General features: G+C 44.9%; 1 protein-coding gene across 19 annotated transcripts in view; it reads right to left on the reverse strand.

Moving 5' to 3' along the window:
- Positions 1-285: 285 nt before the first annotated feature.
- The window catches only part of LOC106863658 (NEDD4 like E3 ubiquitin protein ligase), a 77,858-nt gene continuing 60,323 nt past the window's right edge, over positions 286-17,820 (reverse strand). For 11 of the 19 annotated variants that reach the window (XM_088155580.1, XM_088155578.1, XM_014893184.2 and 8 more), the window contains 19 exons: positions 16,873-17,004; positions 16,290-16,409; positions 15,430-15,627; positions 14,974-15,051; positions 13,573-13,627; positions 13,427-13,483; positions 9,633-9,691; positions 8,306-8,371; positions 7,620-7,849; positions 6,912-7,033; positions 6,091-6,161; positions 5,865-5,960; positions 5,321-5,394; positions 4,247-4,307; positions 3,897-3,956; positions 3,353-3,460; positions 2,956-3,052; positions 2,613-2,685; positions 286-1,642 (listed from right to left, as the gene is read on the reverse strand). In XM_088155580.1, the coding sequence (XP_088011706.1) occupies positions 1,540-1,642; positions 2,613-2,685; positions 2,956-3,052; positions 3,353-3,460; positions 3,897-3,956; positions 4,247-4,307; positions 5,321-5,394; positions 5,865-5,960; positions 6,091-6,161; positions 6,912-7,033; positions 7,620-7,849; positions 8,306-8,371; positions 9,633-9,691; positions 13,427-13,483; positions 13,573-13,627; positions 14,974-15,051; positions 15,430-15,627; positions 16,290-16,409; positions 16,873-17,004 (1,860 nt within the window). In that variant the 3' untranslated portion in view covers positions 286-1,539. The remainder of the gene's footprint in view (positions 1,643-2,612; positions 2,686-2,955; positions 3,053-3,352; positions 3,461-3,896; positions 3,957-4,246; positions 4,308-5,320; positions 5,395-5,864; positions 5,961-6,090; positions 6,162-6,911; positions 7,034-7,619; positions 7,850-8,305; positions 8,372-9,632; positions 9,692-13,426; positions 13,484-13,572; positions 13,628-14,973; positions 15,052-15,429; positions 15,628-16,289; positions 16,410-16,872; positions 17,005-17,820) is intronic. The other 8 variants (XM_088155582.1, XM_088155573.1, XM_088155571.1 and 5 more) reach the window with 1 other exon arrangement.

Raw genomic sequence — 17,820 nt, forward strand, 5'->3', positions numbered from 1 at the left:
GCATTCAAGTACTACCCTAATCTTCCTTAGGATTGGGACCATAACTGCTAAGTGTTACTGGCAGTAAGGCTTCTTCCCAGTTGGGTGATCCTGTATCCCAGGCTCTGCAGTGTGGCTGAACACACAGATAAGGCTAGGGCTCAAAATCTGTTGGCAATGAGGTACAAGTTTGTTCTGGGAAGTGGTGTCACCTTGCTTGGATGCTGGAGAACAGGCCGGGGCAGAGGCACAGGTCAGCAGAACCAGCCCTGCTCCAGCAGTGCTGTCACCATGTCACTGCACTGGTGCAAGCACAAATCTGTCACCTTTAATCCGCCACAAAACAGATGCAACTCAGACATTATAGATTAGGCATGCAACATGTCATAGGTAACAAAATGGATTAGATAGCAGTGTATATTAAATAAGTCTTTGTAAGTAAAAAAGAAATCACAGAAACAATTGCTGAGGAACATGTCTGCAGGCTCAAGTCTAGAGCTGGATGGGTTTTCTCTTACATAGCAACCAAATCCACCATGGACAGATCTTGCACCAGAAGGTCATGTGCAGTGGGAAGGAGTATAATCCCATTAATGTTTATGCTCAAACCACGTCTGCCCTCCCAGTGGTACAGAAAGTGCCTTCAGAGTCGGTGCCGTTAGAAATGAACAACCCCAGTGTTAATTAGGTTCATTAGCAAGTGCACACAAACAGGAGCATGAACAGACCTGTGTTCCAGAGTGCCAGATTTCATTTGGAACGCCTCCACTGCAAACAGGAATGAGGAAAGGATGGAAAACAAATCACTGTACAGAGAGAATGACAGGGTTCAACACGTTCTCCTCAAAGGCTTAATGCCAACCCCAGCCCAGATGCTTTGTAGCACATGTACAGCTTGGCAGTAACGAGGCAGTTTTGGTAGAACAGAGATCTGGACATGCTGTGTCAGGGCTCTGCTGTGCCTTGACACTCTTCTAGTACTTACACAAAAATGCAACATCCAGCCCATACTTCTGGATACACAACAATAGTGATGTGCTTACTGAAGAGAGTTGCTTTTGATAGACAGCTCGTGGAGAGAAAGCTTCTGACAGAGCTTTCTCCTATTCTCCTCATGGTTTAGGAACACAAGGCTCAACGTGCTTTGAAAAAAAAAGTCTGGTATGAAATTAAGAAAAATGCTCATTTTTCCAAGTATATGATATTTAATTGTAATGAAATAAAATCTGAAAATGTCTAAATCAATTAAGAAGTAAACATGAGTTGTAATACTATACCTGTAAAATGATTAATTCCATTCATTGTCATTAGAAATTGTGTAAAATATTTATTAAGGGCTTTGCCTACAGAGGCACAACATAAATAGAGTAAGTCCTGCTGAAATGTTATCAGTTCGCAGCTGCTGCAGGAACATCAGCAAGGCCACCCCAGGTGACAGTCCCAGCCTCGGGGCTTGGCCCCCCAGAGCTGGGCAACTGCTATGCCACAGTCCCTTGGAGTCCCTTGGGCAGGTGCCAAAGCCAGCAGAACGTGCTTGGAGAGGGAACGGGTGCTGCAAAATTAATCCACCCCTTCAAACCCTTGGGCATTCTCCACGGCCATGAGGAGCTTCTCCCGCAGGTCCTCAAAAGATTCATACAGAGGTAAGTCTAGGCGGTTAAAGCTGGAAGGGACAAGGAAAGAGTCACTGAATAATCCATGGAAAAAGAGTTTTAAAGAACTAGAAAAGATGAAATAATTTGGGGTCTTGATTAAGAATGCAGCTTGTGGTCCACACTGTTCCCTGTACACCTCACACCTGCCCAAGGTGAGCTCGCCAGTAACTGTGCTGCCTTCCTTTGCAAAGCTGGGAGCAGGAAATTGCTAAGAATTGCTTAGAAGAGGAAAAAATCCAACAGAAAGCCCCTCACTGTACCTAGATGATGGAAAACAATCTTTGTCAAAACACAAAAAGATTTCTTGAGATTCAGCAAAGATATTCTAGATTAAGAGGACAGACCCTTTGCTCTCTGGAGGGGGGGGGGGAAATTAAACCAAAATTTTCCAAGAGAAAAATCTTACAAAGGTAAAAGCTATCAGAGAATTGGAACTAAAGAGGATGGGTTGATTTTGGAGTGTGTTTTTGTTGTGCTTGTGTTTGGTGGGTTTTGTGCTTTTGTTTTCAGGTTTGTTTTTTTTATTAAAGTTCACTATTCTATAGAATTCGTTTCACTGGAAAGATTCCCAGCCTGCACTCATTATCTATAAAGTAGTTTTCCAATTCAGGACAACTTTCCTTAAAAAGCCACATTCCTGAAATGTAACAGAGCAAGACAAATTAGCACTGAATGCTTTCAATATCTGCAAAATCCATGAACCAGGGTTAGATTATCTTAGAACCTTACATTTGTTTTGAATTCTCCCATGGTTCATGTGCTTTCTATGGCTGTTTGGTGATGTCTGACTTCATTACATTACTTCATTACATCCACTTACTAGGACGTGGGAAATAAAATAATATCCTTCAGTTTCTCAGTCTGTGAAGGCACTGGGGACCCACAGGATCAAAGGCTGTTTGATGCAGAGCTGAGCATGCTCAGCAGTGTGGCCCTTCTGGCAGGAGCAGCTCTGGAATTTGTGCTTTGGTGACTTACCAGGTGTGAGCTCGGGGCAGCTTATCAGGACTTCCCCACTGCTCTATTGTAAACAGCTGAGGACCATTTGAACCTGGATGAAAATGAAAACCATATGAAACAGAAATTGCTGGATACTACAGACTGCCTAAACATTATTTTTAACATGAAATGCTGGCATCAATTGTGGGCCAGATTTTTCATTAAAGCAACACTAATGAGATTCTTTCTTTCCAAGCCCAGTGAGTTGGGTTCAGAGCCTGTGTAATACCAAGGAAGTGAGCTCAGACATCAGCATTTAAAACTTAGTGCTACGTGGAGGTCAGAGCTTGGCTGGATTCCCATCGTGCCACGAGCAGCTCACCATAAAGTTCAGCAAATCCGTTCATAGGCACACGTGACGTCCCGGTGACAAACTGCAGGAGCCGGATCCGTTTCTCAGCATCCATCAGCAGAACAGCCTGTTGGCAAACGGCCCCCATCAGCCTCAGCCTCCTGCCCTGGCCTGCGCAGGCAGGCCTTAAGAGCAGCCCAGAGCCAGCATGAGAAGCCAACCCTCAGCACACAATGGATTGTCTCTGCTCCAGGTCCCATCTTTGGGCTGCTGTGGCAGGAGCTACACTTGCCCTCACCTGAGTGAGGTGGGAGCAGGTCCTGCCCCCAGCACAACACCCCCCCCCAACTCTTATAGCAGTTTTCATAAAGAAAAATGATTGCAAAAAAATCATTCAGGACCAGTTTGAGGTGGTGGCCAGTCTTACCTTCCAGAACCACTGGATAACGGGATGATTTGGGCAGTAACCATTTTTGTAGATGGTGTGTTGTCTCCAGTCATTGACATCGACGTCACCAAGGCCACACATCAGTAACTGCAGGGAAGCAGAAGGGTGGGATGTTTCCCTGAACTCACAGGGTAACAAGGTGGCACTGCCCCTCAGTCATTCATGCACACACAGGGGAGAGTCAGAGGATTCCCAGAGTATTGCAGTTACTGGAGAATGGCTGCACACTGCCACAGTGTGACAGCAACTTCCACGTGTTTGCCTCAAATGTGACTGGCACGGGCATGATGGCACTGATCCACTAAGCTACTGCCAGGCTTCAGAGGCACACCCCCAGCCACCTTCCCGAGTAAGTGCATGTCACGAATAGATTTATTAATTAGGAAGAAACATCTAATTTCCGACTCTGAGCAAGGCATCTGTGTCTGCACATTCCCTTAGGGAGAGAGACAGATGATTCAAGAGCCCAGAACATGGCACATCTGTCAGAGAACTGTCAGCTTGGGGCACCAAACTGACTCACCTCCAGTTCATTTTCATCAAAAATTTTGATCAGATCAATAGGAAGCAGTTCTGTGAATCCCTAAAAAGAAGAGCAAAGTTAAAACTCTCATCCCACATAAATCCTAATTAAAAAATCAATGACTAAATTACTTCAAGCTCAAATAATTAAACTTGAAAGAGAATGACCTTGTTCTCATAAGAGAAAAATGATATATTCTTACACAAGACAGAACTGTAAAATCATAAAACATAAGTATTCTATTTGCATTCCCTGCCAAGCTTTACAAAGACACCAGTGGGTAAGAAATCTGTGTTAAAAAAAAAAAAAAATCCCTATTTTTGTGAAAGGAAGGAGCTAAAGAGCCTCACCTCCAGAAAGGCATTCATTTGTTTCTGCACTCTGTTGACAAACCGCCACTGGATGACCAGGCTGCAGAAAGAAACAAAACCCCATCAGAAAAACAAACTTATTAGCAGATCTCAGCCAAGTGTTCAGAGGTTTCAGGAACCCCAAATGCTTTCAGTTTGTCATTTACAACTTCAGCAAGTTCAGGTAGCTAAACAGCTTTCACCAGTTGTTCCAATTTATTGGCTGGTGACTGATGGAATTTTGAGGAAACAAACCAAAAACCCCAGTGACTATGACCAAATCACAGTGGGAATATTTTCACTCCTGTAGGTACCTACGTGAGCAGACATTTTATTCTTCCAGAGCACTGAGTAATTAAAAATTCCCAGCAAAGTCTGCAAGCTCTGAGGAGAGCTGTCAGGACACAGCACCTCGCCTATAAATAAAGAAATAAACTGCAGCATCAAAGGGACACCTTGCTTTCAGTACCAGCCACCCACAGCACAAACACCTCACAGGTGCAGGCATAAAAAATCAATTCCAGGCATGGAATTGGTCCAGGTACTGGAAATGAATTCCCAATTTGCATGAATGTAGCAATTATAATGTCTTTCACTTTGGAAAAGGCCCTGATTTAAAATGCCAGCAGGTCTAAGTGAATTTAGCATTTTACGTCCCGGTAGGCAGAAGAACTGAGAAATCTGAAAATGAAACCTAATTTCAGATTTGGCCAGTTTTGGTAGGAACACTGGCACTGGAATCCTGGCTCTGGTCTGTGACTGGCAGAGGAGGACAATGGCATGAGAGCCAGGCTAGAGAGCACCACCTGGCTCCTCTGAACTTGAGCCAGATGCTGGAGAAGCATGTTTCCATAGGTGGGGGGGGAATTTCAGGAGAACAAAACACATAATTTCATTTACTCTTTGTTCTTATATCTGACTGGATATAACCAATGTTAACAGTAAGATTTTTTTTTTTTTCCCAACGACCCCTGATGCTCTTGTGCAGTACAAACGACAGGAATGGCAGCAGAGTCAATTCTTAAGTACAACTGCTCTTTCTTCCCCCCAGGCATGTTCCCTAATGGTACTTACTCAATGTATTCCCGCTTGTTTTCATTTGTTACCATGATTTCAGACCCATTGGGCTTCAGGTCTACTTGATATGTCTGTATTTCAAAAGACCAAAACCCTGTTATTTGAGGACATCTTTCTCCCAGAACCCACTCTCCCTGAGCAGCGTTTTACAGGCAGTATCAGGAAATCATGAGTAAATCGATTTACCCCTTTTGAACAAACTTGCACTGACAGAAGAGAAAACTGGTGGAGAGAGGCTGCCTATTTACTAATAATTTTACTATCATTATTATTTCTAATAATAAAATGATATATTTATGTAAAATATAACCACAAAATACATACTTTATAAACACAAAATTCTAATAGTTATTATTTATAATAAAAGAAGTTAAATCACATATTGAAACTGCTCAAAGCCAACCGGTGTATTATAAAACCTCTCTATTCTGTGGCTTCAATAACCTCCCTAGTTCTCCATGTAATCCATAACCTTATGTTGCTTCAGGAAAAAGGCAGTATGCACTGGAAAGTGGATCAGATGTAAATACCCTTTACACACCTGTCCAAAGTTTTCCTCGTCTATGCAAAACATGAGATCCAGTTCTGTAGGGTCATTTTCCAGGATCCACTTCAGAGAGTTGTAGTATTCGCTATCCTAGGGCAGATCACAATTAGACAGTTTGAAAATAGGAAATTAGTGCAGACCTGTAGAAACCCAGGGGCCTGTGAGCACGGGCTCACATTGTCATTAGAAATTGTGTGAAATTGGTTAAATGGGCTCTTACCACTGACTCCATGTCCTTCAGAGTTATGGGCTTCCCCAGCATCATCTTGTAGAAAGGTCTGATGAAGAAGCCTGTGAGAGAAGGACAGCGTTACCTGCCCTGCTCTGCACCTGCACATTCCATACAGGTGGAATGCTTGAGGGCACACCCCTGGCATTTACTGTTACCTCCTGACTGTAACAGTCCTGCAACTGCAACAGCATCATAGCAGCTCAGGTTTATTTAAGCACAGAAAGTCCAATTTTTCAGTTTCAACCGTTATCCACTAACTACCACACTCCACTGACCACCCTAACATTAACTTCAGAGAGTGCCAAAGCTGGGCAATTGAGCTCAGGGCACTCTATCCCATTTAAAATCACTACTCCTCTCTCCAAGGAGCTGCCTGAAAACCAGGCTGGTGAGCTTCCTCTGCTGCACCAAGGCTCAGGAAAATCTGCTCAGTAATGTCTGCCTGGTGTGAGATTTCACAATGCAGCAGAATTTGTAATTGAATAATTCAGCAATAATTTAACATATGGAAATATGCTGCAGTTGACCCCCCCCTAGTTTTGCTGCAGGTTTGCATGGAAATGACTGATAAAAATTCCATGCTTTTCCTCTAGGGACAGTGCTCATGCTGGAGTTTTAACTTGAGCAGAGAAAGGAGCAAAACTTGGTATTAAAACTCACTTGTTGAATAAGACACTGTAATTTAATGAATCACCATTCAAATCTCAACGGTGCCAGTCCCAGCCTGTCCCCAGAAGCTGGGGCTCTCAGGCAGGTGCATTTCCTTCCCCAAAGCCCAGTGGCAGCAGCAGAGCAGGAGCAGCACTCACCGTCCAGCAGCTTCCCGTGGTACACGGCCAGGCCGGCCACCCGGCCAATGAACGTGAAGTACGACAGATGGTCTTCGTTACAGAGACCTGAATTAGGATTAATCTGAAGTGTATAGTTGTCCCTTTTTTGGGGAAAGAAAAAAAACAGCTGAAGAACCAAGTCTTGAAATAAGCAGACACTCAGATATGTTAATAAACAGCTTGTGCCTAGGGGGCTGTGTCCAAGTCCTTTCCAGTCTGTCCCACCACAGAGCCGCTGAGGGGCTGGCACGGCAGCAAACCAAAACCCAGTGTGAGCAAGAACGCCCTCTCTCCCTTGCACTTATGGATTGCTCCAAGATTTTAAAGCTGGGCAGCTCCCAGTTGAAAGTTCTGGGAGGCCACTGCAGCGTGAACGAGCAGCTGCGTTCTGAGCTCGCTCTACAGCAGCGCAGCAGCTCTGGGCAGCAGAGGAAAGCAGCTTTTCTCTGACATTGGTCCTCAAAAACTGCACGTTCGCTGCCCTGGATATGGTCTGAGCAATGGAAATGTTTTCTGGGCTCTCAAGGACAATTCCAGAGGCTCTCTGAAGGGCAGCAGGAACAGGGCAGGGGGGCTCCCCAGGGCAGCCTGGTAAGGAAGGAGCTACTTCTGCCCAGAGCAACTTTGCCTCTTATGCAAAATGTAATGTATATCCCTTGAGAATAGAAATATTTAATGGACACTTACGTTGCTGAGTATTCAAAGAGACCATAGTAAGGGTTAAACATCTCCTTGGACAAGAGAAAAAACCATTCTCTGGCCACACCTCCATAGTCAAGTCCTTTTTCTGACTCAAATTCAATCCAGAGCCTGGCTTTTAGTACATCAGGTCTCTTCACAGACATGATTCTTCTGTAGGACTCCTCAAAAATATTATTTCTGTGTAATTTCATCTCAAATCTGTTGGGTATGTCAGCCTGTGTCAAAGAAGATTAGATTATCCTTGTTAGTCTCAGGAAATAAGCCTTTGGGCAAATTACTGACTGGGAACAGCTCAGTGACAGATCAGACACCTTGTGTTGCAGTTCCTCACGTTTTTATTTCCCAGTGCTCTCTCAGTGCACTTGTTGAGAGCATGGGGGGAACCGGGCCAGTTCCAAAACAGTGATGCAGACTTCTATGGTAAATATCTGATGAATTCGACAAGAAAAGTATCAAACAAAACAAAAAAATAAAGAGGAGGAAGATGGACTGTGCTCTATTTTCAAGGGCATTTGCATTTATGTAGAAAAAACGTGAGTCTTAAAGACTTAGAGAAGTGTTTTGTTGAGAAAGCCCTCAAATCGAAACTTTGCTTCCTCCCTGAGCCCCCGAGGAGCAGCACCGTGGAGGAAGGTGCAGCGATCTCACAGTCCCCTGCTGGTTGTACTCACAGGTTTCTTTAACTTCTTGCGAAAGTAATCGTATTTCTGCTTGAACTCCCTGGAGTAGGGCACGGCCTGTGGGGAGCAGGGAGGATGTGTCACTGCAGCCACTCAGCACCTGGATACCCCACAGCATTGACAGGGACTGGACAGCCCTGCTAGCCACACACATTGTGCTACCAGCCCCCCTCAACCCACCCAGGAGAGATTTAAAGATCATTTTACTCTGATGATAACATGACTTTACTACAGCTATTAAGTAATCTTTCTACATGTTTCCTTCATTTAAAAACACAATGTGAAATGCAATTGAAGTAATTCTGTTTGTCATGGCACCAGAAATATTAGTATTGAAAGCATTCAGATGCTTTCAGAATTTCAGGATTAAGATGATCCCTTAGTGCTTCTGTGAAATGGATTAGCTCCTGCTTTCCCTTAAAAACCAACAAACAAACCACTGTCAGTCACTCAAGGGACCACGATCATTTCATTTCCTTCAAACAAACTTTCTCCAATAGTCTCATTTATGCTCAGCATTTCTGGAGAGAGGCCAATTAGGAATTTGCACAGTGCTGTGTTTGAGGATCTCCAGTTTTAAATGCCTGATAAATGGGTAAATCCCTCCAAAAGCAACTATGGTCAAACAAGTGACTATTATTGATATTATTACTAAGCAATTGGAATTACACCGTGAAGCAGGCTCATCTGCCATGTCCTGAAACTCTTAAAGGTCCCAAGGATTTATCCAGAATAAAAAGGTACTCTTGGAACCAGGAAACATCTTGAGATTGGAAGTCTGATCACTCAGAATATCATACAATGGCATAAACTGGCATAATTCAGCATCAAAAGTCAAAGAATCACTCTCTGATGTTTTCAAAATCTGATACTGAAGTAAAATTCTGTGTTTATTTTTTTCTAAGGCTGATATTCTGAAACTTCTGTTTACTTGCAGGAAGTTTTATGTCTCTTAAACTGACAGACCCATTTTTTGTCTTTTTTTTCCCCACTTTGAATCCACGTAGGCCCACCTCTCTCCTCCCAAGTGCAAACTTTTTATTGTCCAGAGATTTCCAAATAAATAGAACAATGTGTCAGCCCAGTGAAATCTACTGTCAGTAATGACCCACGTTACGGTAAACAGGAGCACTTCTCCATAGGCATCCCCAAACCCTGACCAACCAGGGTGCTGTGACATTCCCAGCTTCTTCTGGGCCAGCAGAGCTCCTGTTTCCCAGGCTGCCCATCCCTGATCTGGGGAGCAGGCAGGGCCTGCTGCTATTCCAGCTGTGCCCAAGCCAGGGCATTTCATGGAGGATCCCACAGCAGTACTTACAGGGCCCGTGATGGCTGGGTTCTGCAGCCTGGGGTCTTCCCACTGGGTAATTTTATTATCTGCAAATAACAAAAGAAATGATCCCATGGCTTCTCTGGTACCACACTGAAATTTCCGTTGGTTTTTTTCTCCCTAGCACTGCTCAGCTCTGTCAGGGTTAGCAAAGGCTTGTGTCTCCCCACCCTCCCCAGCCCCAACACACTGTTTAGTTGAAAACATTCACTCAAAAACACAGAACTACCCCAGAACCCAGGGAATTTGCACTGCTTTGATGGCAACGTCTGCAGGAGTGAATGAACATGTTCATTTGAACGTGGGCTGGGATTGGAGATACACAGCCTGACAGGTAAAGGAACCCAACTTTTTTGGCAATGACACCCTAGGTTACTGTTTGGAAATTTTGCATAGACAGCTGAATTATCATACTTCTAAATTTGGAGGGAATAACATTTTTCCTAGGCTCTGATTTAGTCAGAAGGTAAAGGAGGCAGAACTGTCCTGTTCTGGTGTGAGAGAATCACCCAGTTATGAGCAATGGAGATGCTGGCAGTGGCACAACACAGCCCAGTTCTTTCCATTTATAGCTTTGAAGAGCACCAGGATGACAGGAAAGGTTCTACAGGACCATGGTGGGACTCCCCTTCCCTGCCTCCAGACAGCTGCTCCTCCCAAGATTCTGAACACGACAGAATCACAACAAAACAATGGTGTTGCAACAATAAGACAAGGCTCCAAACCCCATGCCAGGTGCCACCTGCAATGGTGAGGTGCTGGTCACCCATGGCCAGACACTCCTCTGCGTCAGGAACTGGGTACCAGGAATCAAAATTGCATTTTCCATGTTTCTAGAACTGGAAAAGCCCTCTAAGTTTTGAGCATCCCAAGCTGGTTTAAGAGGGATTGGGATCTGAAAGGTGTCATTCAGCAAATGTTAACTGGAGAAAATTCTAAAGGATTGCAAGCACATTTCAAGACATTTGATCTATTAGTTAATTTAACAGTAAAATACTACTTTATTTCCCTTCAAACATTAAAGTTATTGATCACTTATGGAAATGCTGAGGAGGGCTGCCAGCCTGAGACCCCAGAGATGCATGGAGCAGAGCTGCTGCCAAGGCAGGACCCCCAGCCCAGCCCTTTCCATTTTCAACCCCTACACTGGAATCACCTTCTACAAAGTTCTCTGGTCACCTTCTTGACACCAGCAGCCACAAACCACAGTGCCAGCTTTCTGTGAAATCAGAGGTAACAGAGCTGGAAATGACTGACAGTGTGTCAACTCTTTGCTCTCTGTACTTCAGAGTGTGCAATGACACCAACGAATCTCAGTGTAAGTTTCTTTGCAGAGTCTTACAGGGACTTCATATTAAAAATGCTGTTTCAGGGCTACAAGGGTGTGGCATGAACCACTCCACCTGGAACTGTAGCTCAGGATTCTCTGTCTCATCCCAAGTGGACACGGATAACAAACCCATTCTTTTTGAAGAACATTTTCAAAAGTCTCAACATTTTCAAAGATTTCAGAAATTTGAGTCTTCCCACCAACACAATTCTCTGTCATAAACCAGGCTCTCAGGCCTTTGAGGATTCTCTCTTCTCCCTGCCATTCCAAGGGGCCCACTATTTCCCTGAAGTTTGGGACCCCCTGCCAGATACAGAACTCTCATAGCCAGACATTCCCAATGCTGATGGCATCAGAAGGGTTAACTCCAGCTTGGATTTAGGCACTCCTGTCAATACATCACAGGGTGAAATAACTCATGGACCAGGTGATGGTATTTTTCATGCCCCTTTTCAACCAAAACTCTACTAATTATTCCCATTCTGAGTAACACTTTGCAATTCCCCTTAGACAGCCTCTTCCTGCACACTGCAGTGGCCATTTGCCAGACTCACTGTGACTTCCCATCCCATTCCAGTGAGCCCCTCTGCCCTCTCCTGATGAACTAAGGAGTGCTTCTCCCTAATTCCTTGTGTGTATCACTGATGCAGATTGTGAGCATCACCATGTGCTGCTGGATGTGAACAGACTTTGAGGGGAACCCATTCAAGGTATCCATCCCCCTCGTCTGTGAATCACTGGTACCTGCCCAGAAAACGGTTGCAGAATGGTTGTTTTCCCTTCTGATCCCTTCCAGCACGTAGCTAGTGGCAGCAGTGTGTGTGTGCTGCAGGGAACACCAGTGTGTCCATGGAGGTGAGGAGACTGGGGCAGCTGAGGGCCCAGAGAGCCAGGGAAGGGGTCACTGTCACACACAGCCTCTGGTACCAACATCACGTGTGTGCTGCACCAGCACTCAGTGATTCTGGTCCCTGTGTAACAGCACAGGGGCTGTGCTGGCTGCAGGAGACATGTGCAGTTTCCCCCAAGGATGAGAAAAACATTTCAAGAACAGGACAAACAGCACTGGAGTTACAAATGCAGCAGAATTACAAAATGCAGCAGGGAATCAGGACAAGACCAGCAGCTGACTCTGCCACACTTGTCCTGCTGCTTTTGTGTCCTGGCAGTGGCACAGCCCCTGGCCCTCCAGGCCCCCCAGCCCAGCCACCACGGCAGTGCTCGGGCACGTGGCTGGGACCAAAGGGACATTTGCTACAAACAGGGAGCATTATCTAAATCTTCCTTAAACTTTTGTGAAAAATGCTATATAAGAAGCTAAATCCACTCAGATCAAAAGAGCTAGAGAGAATTCAGATGCACATAAATTTTGCTTCCTAACAGTTACAAATTATTCCAGAAATTCTAATTAATGTATGACTTTAACATTCCATTTTAGGAACTACCAGATGCTCAAATAGCTTTAGGAGACTGAAACATTAAAGAGTTTTAAGAGAGATTGGGAGGCTCAGCAGTTACACAGGTGCTTTAAATGGGACAGTTTTATCCTGTAACTCCTTAGTGGCAGCAGTTTAGAATCATTTGCCATAGTTACATTTCCAGATCTCTGTTGGGGAAAACAATTACAGAAGGGATAAAGGATAATAACTCTGTACTGAAGTTTAGAAGAGGTTTAACGGGTGCTTGACAAGTGTATTATTTCTAATGTTTCGTTAAAAGTATTTATACCATTTCAAAATTGGTATTACTTTAAAGGTAGTCTTTTAATGACTTAATACTCTCATTTCTGTGGATGAGTGTGGGTGTCAGTGATACTGAGGGACAAACCTAATTCTGTCAAACATGGCTAAGTTTAGGTTTTAACTCTCTGTGCACCCTCCTCTGATGGTTATGACAGTATATGAAGAAATGCCTAAATAGAAGTCTTAAAATCTTGAAAAGAACAACCAAAGAAAATATAAGAAGACCCAGCCCAGCCTTTGTGGGCTGCTTTGTTTTCAAACACCAACAAAACTCACACAGCAGTTCTGAGATGCTCTAGGAAGACAAATCTACAATGAAACATCACTTACACTAAAACTCCACTAACAGAACTGGAGAATATTAATGGGCTGGTGCAGTTTCACATGCTCTAAATAGGAAATAAGATCAGAATCAGCACTGCCACAGACCTGAAAGCAGAGGAAAGTACTTCTCAGTGCTAATTGCTCCACTGCCTATATGTGGAGCTGTGGCTACAGGATCTTTTCTCATCTTATTTTCTATTCCTAGTGTATATTTTAATTTATTAAGTGCAAATAAGCCATGGGATCATCAACAACAACAACAACAAATCCAAAATATCAACAAGAACAAAAGAAACCACAGAGAGGAAATGTTAATGCTTCACAAGTCAGAGAGGGACAAAGCTTGATGAGCCAATTAAAGCAAGCTTCCAGTGAATGTACAGTACCGTAGGAGGGCACTAAGTCTCTGGTATCAATGTCTCCACATATCAACACCTGGCTTCCTAAATGAAGAGTAAAATCACAAAGCTTTCACTTCAATACTTAGTACCTCCCTTTGTCTATTTGCTCTAGTACCTGAGTGCTTACTTACTATGGTCTATATAAAACGTTCTTCCATCCAGGTGTATTCTTTCCTCCCAGCCAGGCTGGAAATGGGAAATAAAAACAAAGAAAAGAGAGAGTAAGTGAAATAGTACCAGTCTCACACAGCCTGAGGCAGTGCACTGCCCACACCTACTGGACTTGTCTCAAAGGTGCTGATGAGGAAGGAAACCCCAAGTGACCAGATGCATAATGGCAAGGCCACAAATCCAGGCAGACTCAGACACAGATCTTCTATAGGTGACTGCATCCCACGCAGGGAATATTTTTTAAAGCTTGGACATAGAAACCTCTTGCCTCAGGATTCCCACCCATTTCCTGCTGTGAGCAAACAATCACAGAGAACAGATGGTCCCTCGTGGCTTACTTTGAAAGTTTCTGCTCCTACTTCTGAAAGCCATGTGGGTTATGTACTGTAAATGTGTAACCCAGGCTCCCTGTACAGTGGGACAAGAATGTCCTAACCTAGTGTCAGTGCTTCCCTTTTCATCCATTCCCTTTTCTCATGTCCCAGTGCCTGTAGTGCAGAAAGGAGAGCAGAAGGCAGGCTGTAGGGACAGGCAATGTTGGCCAGCCTGGGCTGCCAGAAGAGAAATTATTTCATTTCAATCTTGTCGGAGAAACCCATGTTAAATTCTGTAGTCATCCCAAGCAGGAGGCTGAACTGAGGTGAAATCTGTTACTAACGATCTGCTGCTCGTGACAAGTCAGGCTACCCTGGTTTCACTGCATGTTTCAGCCCTTGCAGTTAACAGAACAAATTGTAATTGGCCCTTCAGTGCCTCCAAGGTTAACACCCCCACGTACCTGGACAACTGCAAAAGCACAGCTGTCTCCTAAAGCCAAAGAACATTCCTGCTGCTGTGACCAGGAATGTGTCAGCTTTCACATATTACTCACTGCCTTTAAAGTGAGAGAGTACTTTAAAAACAAAGCAAAGCTCTGCACTTGACACGTTTGTAAATCCCCATTATACTTTGATAACAAGTATGACAAAACTTCTGACATGAAATTGATGATTTGCTCTGCAAAATATGGAGGTTTCATTGAAAAGTAAATTTTTTTTCATATTTCTAAATGCTAGAATATGCTGGTGCACTGATAGAGTTTGCTTGGCACAATCTGCTCTGGTTTTCCTAAGCAGTAAATGATTACCTAAAAGCACAGTCAGAGACACAGCCCAGATAAGTGTGTGCAAAGCTCAACACTTCAGTAGCACAGAGAGAGGCCATGAGTTAGAGCATCCTGGGCTGGCTCTGGAGGGCCTGAGCAAGCCCCAGCACACAGCAGGGCTCCGGAGCTTCCAAGGACTGCAGCAGCCTGTGCCCAGAACAGAGAAGAGCCCTGGGACAGCAGGGGTAGGTCAGAACACAGGCACAGCACCACTTACAGGAAGAGGGCCCAAGTCATTTGGGTTCAGAGATGCTTTGGATCTCAAATGCACTGGAAACTTCAGTCGGGGATCCTCCTGGAACACAGACATGCAACTGTAAATCCAACAGATCAAGGCAGATCTACAAAGTAAAGCACAGACTTATCTGGAAATCCTCCTTCATTATTCTTTTATTTTTGAATAATAAAACAAAAGCTTATTAGGATTCCTACAGTGCAATGAGTTTTCCCGTGCTGAGTGAGTTAGGTTGATGCAGGACCTGACTCCATGAAATGTGTGCTATGTCCAGGAATATGCTTCAAAAACCACAGGCCTGTTCTTAGGCTGCCTGAACTCCACAAAGGCTTTTACAGCCACATGCACGTTTTTGGCTCTCAAAAGCACAAAGACAAGTGGCGTGCTGCAACGGGGTGCCTGCAGGCAGGAAGACAGAGATGGCCCATGGCCTCTTACCCACGTGGTGGTCTTGGTGTTGTGGTCGATGAAGAAGGGGCGGCCGTTCGGGGCGATGCGCATCTCCCAGCCCGGGGGCAGGAAGCTCTGGGCCCCCTTGTGCTGGGGCTTGGGGGAGTTGTAGGGAGACGGCTGTGGGGACTGAGGGTTGGACAGGGTGTCCTTCACCGCCCTGCGCACCGGAGAGTCCTTCATGCCCTGCGGAGCAGCAAACAGCACCATTGCTCACCCGGCACCTGTGAAACCAATCCCGCTTGGCTCCACAGCAAACGGCTCCTCATTCCAGATGTAATTAATACCACCATTAAATGCTGCGACTGATTTCTACAACTTAATTAGCTCTACCTGTGCCTTCTCACATGCCCAGTCTTTTGCTGTGAAGGACATGGTGTTCTGTGCCTTCCTCTGCAATGACAATGTACGCAGTATTTACACCTGATTGTCCCTTCCCCTGCAGCTGCCCTGGATGCGTCCATATTTCATTTTACCAAGGAAAAGACAAAAGCAGTGCTTTGTGCTTCAGGGACAATGTATCTAATTTACAAAACAGCCTTTAAGTGCAAGGCTGTGTGAGCCACAGCTCTTCAAACATTTAAGTGTGAAGAGGAAGTCTGAAGAACTGTCTCTCTTCAGCACAGCCATGAGTAGCTGAGGCAAGAGTTTGAACCACACTATCAGAAGTCAAATACACACAGGCTTTGATTGTGTAAGGAGCCACTTCAGCTATTCTTTAGCCACGTCACAGTGAACACCAGTCCACAGCATCTGGAAGTACTCTGAAGGCCACTTAAAGGAAATGCAGCCCCAGTTTGAAGGCAGGGGCTGAGGAGTGGAGTCAGGAGCAGTGGGGAGTGGCTCACCTCGAGCGGTGCTGACAGGGTCACCGTGGGGGAGCTGAGGCTGCGGGGCCGCCGGATCTGGGGCTCACTCAGGTGGTTGCTGCTGCTCGTGCCCGGCCCCACCATCCCGTCCTCGGCGAGCTGTGCCAGAACAAAGCCAGGTCACAAATGTCACAGACACTGCCCATGCGTAGGACATGTTACAACCAATGTCAGTGTTCTCATCGCTACTGTTCTTCTTAACCCTATTTCCTTAAAGGCCAGGTAATTGATGTAATTCCACTGGAGGGCCAAGAACATATGGTTCTATTAATGGCTCCAGCCAACGTTCAAATCCAAAGAACACATCTGCCTCCTTTTAAGAGCTCTTCTGCACCTCTGGAAATTCCTTCTCTAGCAGCAATCACCTTAACCTGTGCCTTGACATAATTAAAAGAAGTAACCAAAACCATCCCAAACTGTTGCAGCTTTTTTTTACGATTCATCTGTATTGTCATGACAATGCTCAGGATTTTTCCTGTAAATGTCAGATTTGTGGGAGCTGCTTCAATTGAACTGAGTCTCAGGCCAGCCAGGAGCTTTGTCCCTGGTGCAGCAGGGTTACCTGCATGATGGGCCGTGTCCACGTCGTGGTGCGGTTGTTGTGGTTCACGTAGTAGGTGCGGCCCTTGGCATCCTTGCGCTCCTCCCAGCCCGAAGGCAAGCCAGGCGTGGTGTGCACGTAAGCCACGGAAGGCTGCTCAGGCAAGAAATCACTCAATTCTTATTTTATAATAGCTAAAAACCATTTCAAAGTCTGTCGTTCGTAAAAGAAAACCAACTTGTTAACTTACACTCTTCTTAAATCACAACAACCATATGGAAAAATCCAGTTTCTAATTTAACTTAATTCAAGCTCTTTGTGCCTTTGTAAGTTTTTTCTCCCAAGAGATCTTTTGGGTCAATTTGACACGGATTCAGCAAACAGACAAGTTTATATGCCCTCAAACACTCTATTTTGTTACACATAATGACAAAAAGGAACTCTGTGTTTTAATGAGTTATCCTTAAAAGACTGAAGTTTCTTCCTTTTATCAGGATGGATAAGTAAGAGTTGAATAACCATGCAGTCAAGATCTCCCAAGTCCTGTTCTCTTCTTTATCCCAGGGTGTCTTGAATCAGTTGCCAGAAACTACTGTGGGTTTAGAAAACTAATTGTAACCATTTTGCTCTGTCACAAATGCTGCACTCAGGGCTCAGTGTCCCGACAACACAACCCCAGATTGGAGCCTCAATTTCAGCATGACAAAAACTTTTAGTAAAAGCTCCACAAGTCAGACACTTTTCAAGAGAAGCACACAGGTAATGGAAGAGTCGTGTCCTGCTGCCCACAGGAGCTGTGTCCTGTGTGTGGCCGACGTTCTCTTGTGTCCTTCCTGTCCCCAAAATACCCAAGCACGAGCTCCTACACCTGAGCTAGGAACTGGAACCAAGTGAAGGACCTGCACAATTCAGAGGCTGATGCACTACAAGCTCTGGGGTCTGAAACAGTAAAGGCTCCTGCTGGAATCC

This window comes from Sturnus vulgaris, chromosome W (genome assembly GCF_052056855.1).
Source record: "Sturnus vulgaris isolate bStuVul1 chromosome W, bStuVul1.hap1, whole genome shotgun sequence".
Lineage (NCBI taxonomy): Eukaryota > Metazoa > Chordata > Aves > Passeriformes > Sturnidae > Sturnus > Sturnus vulgaris.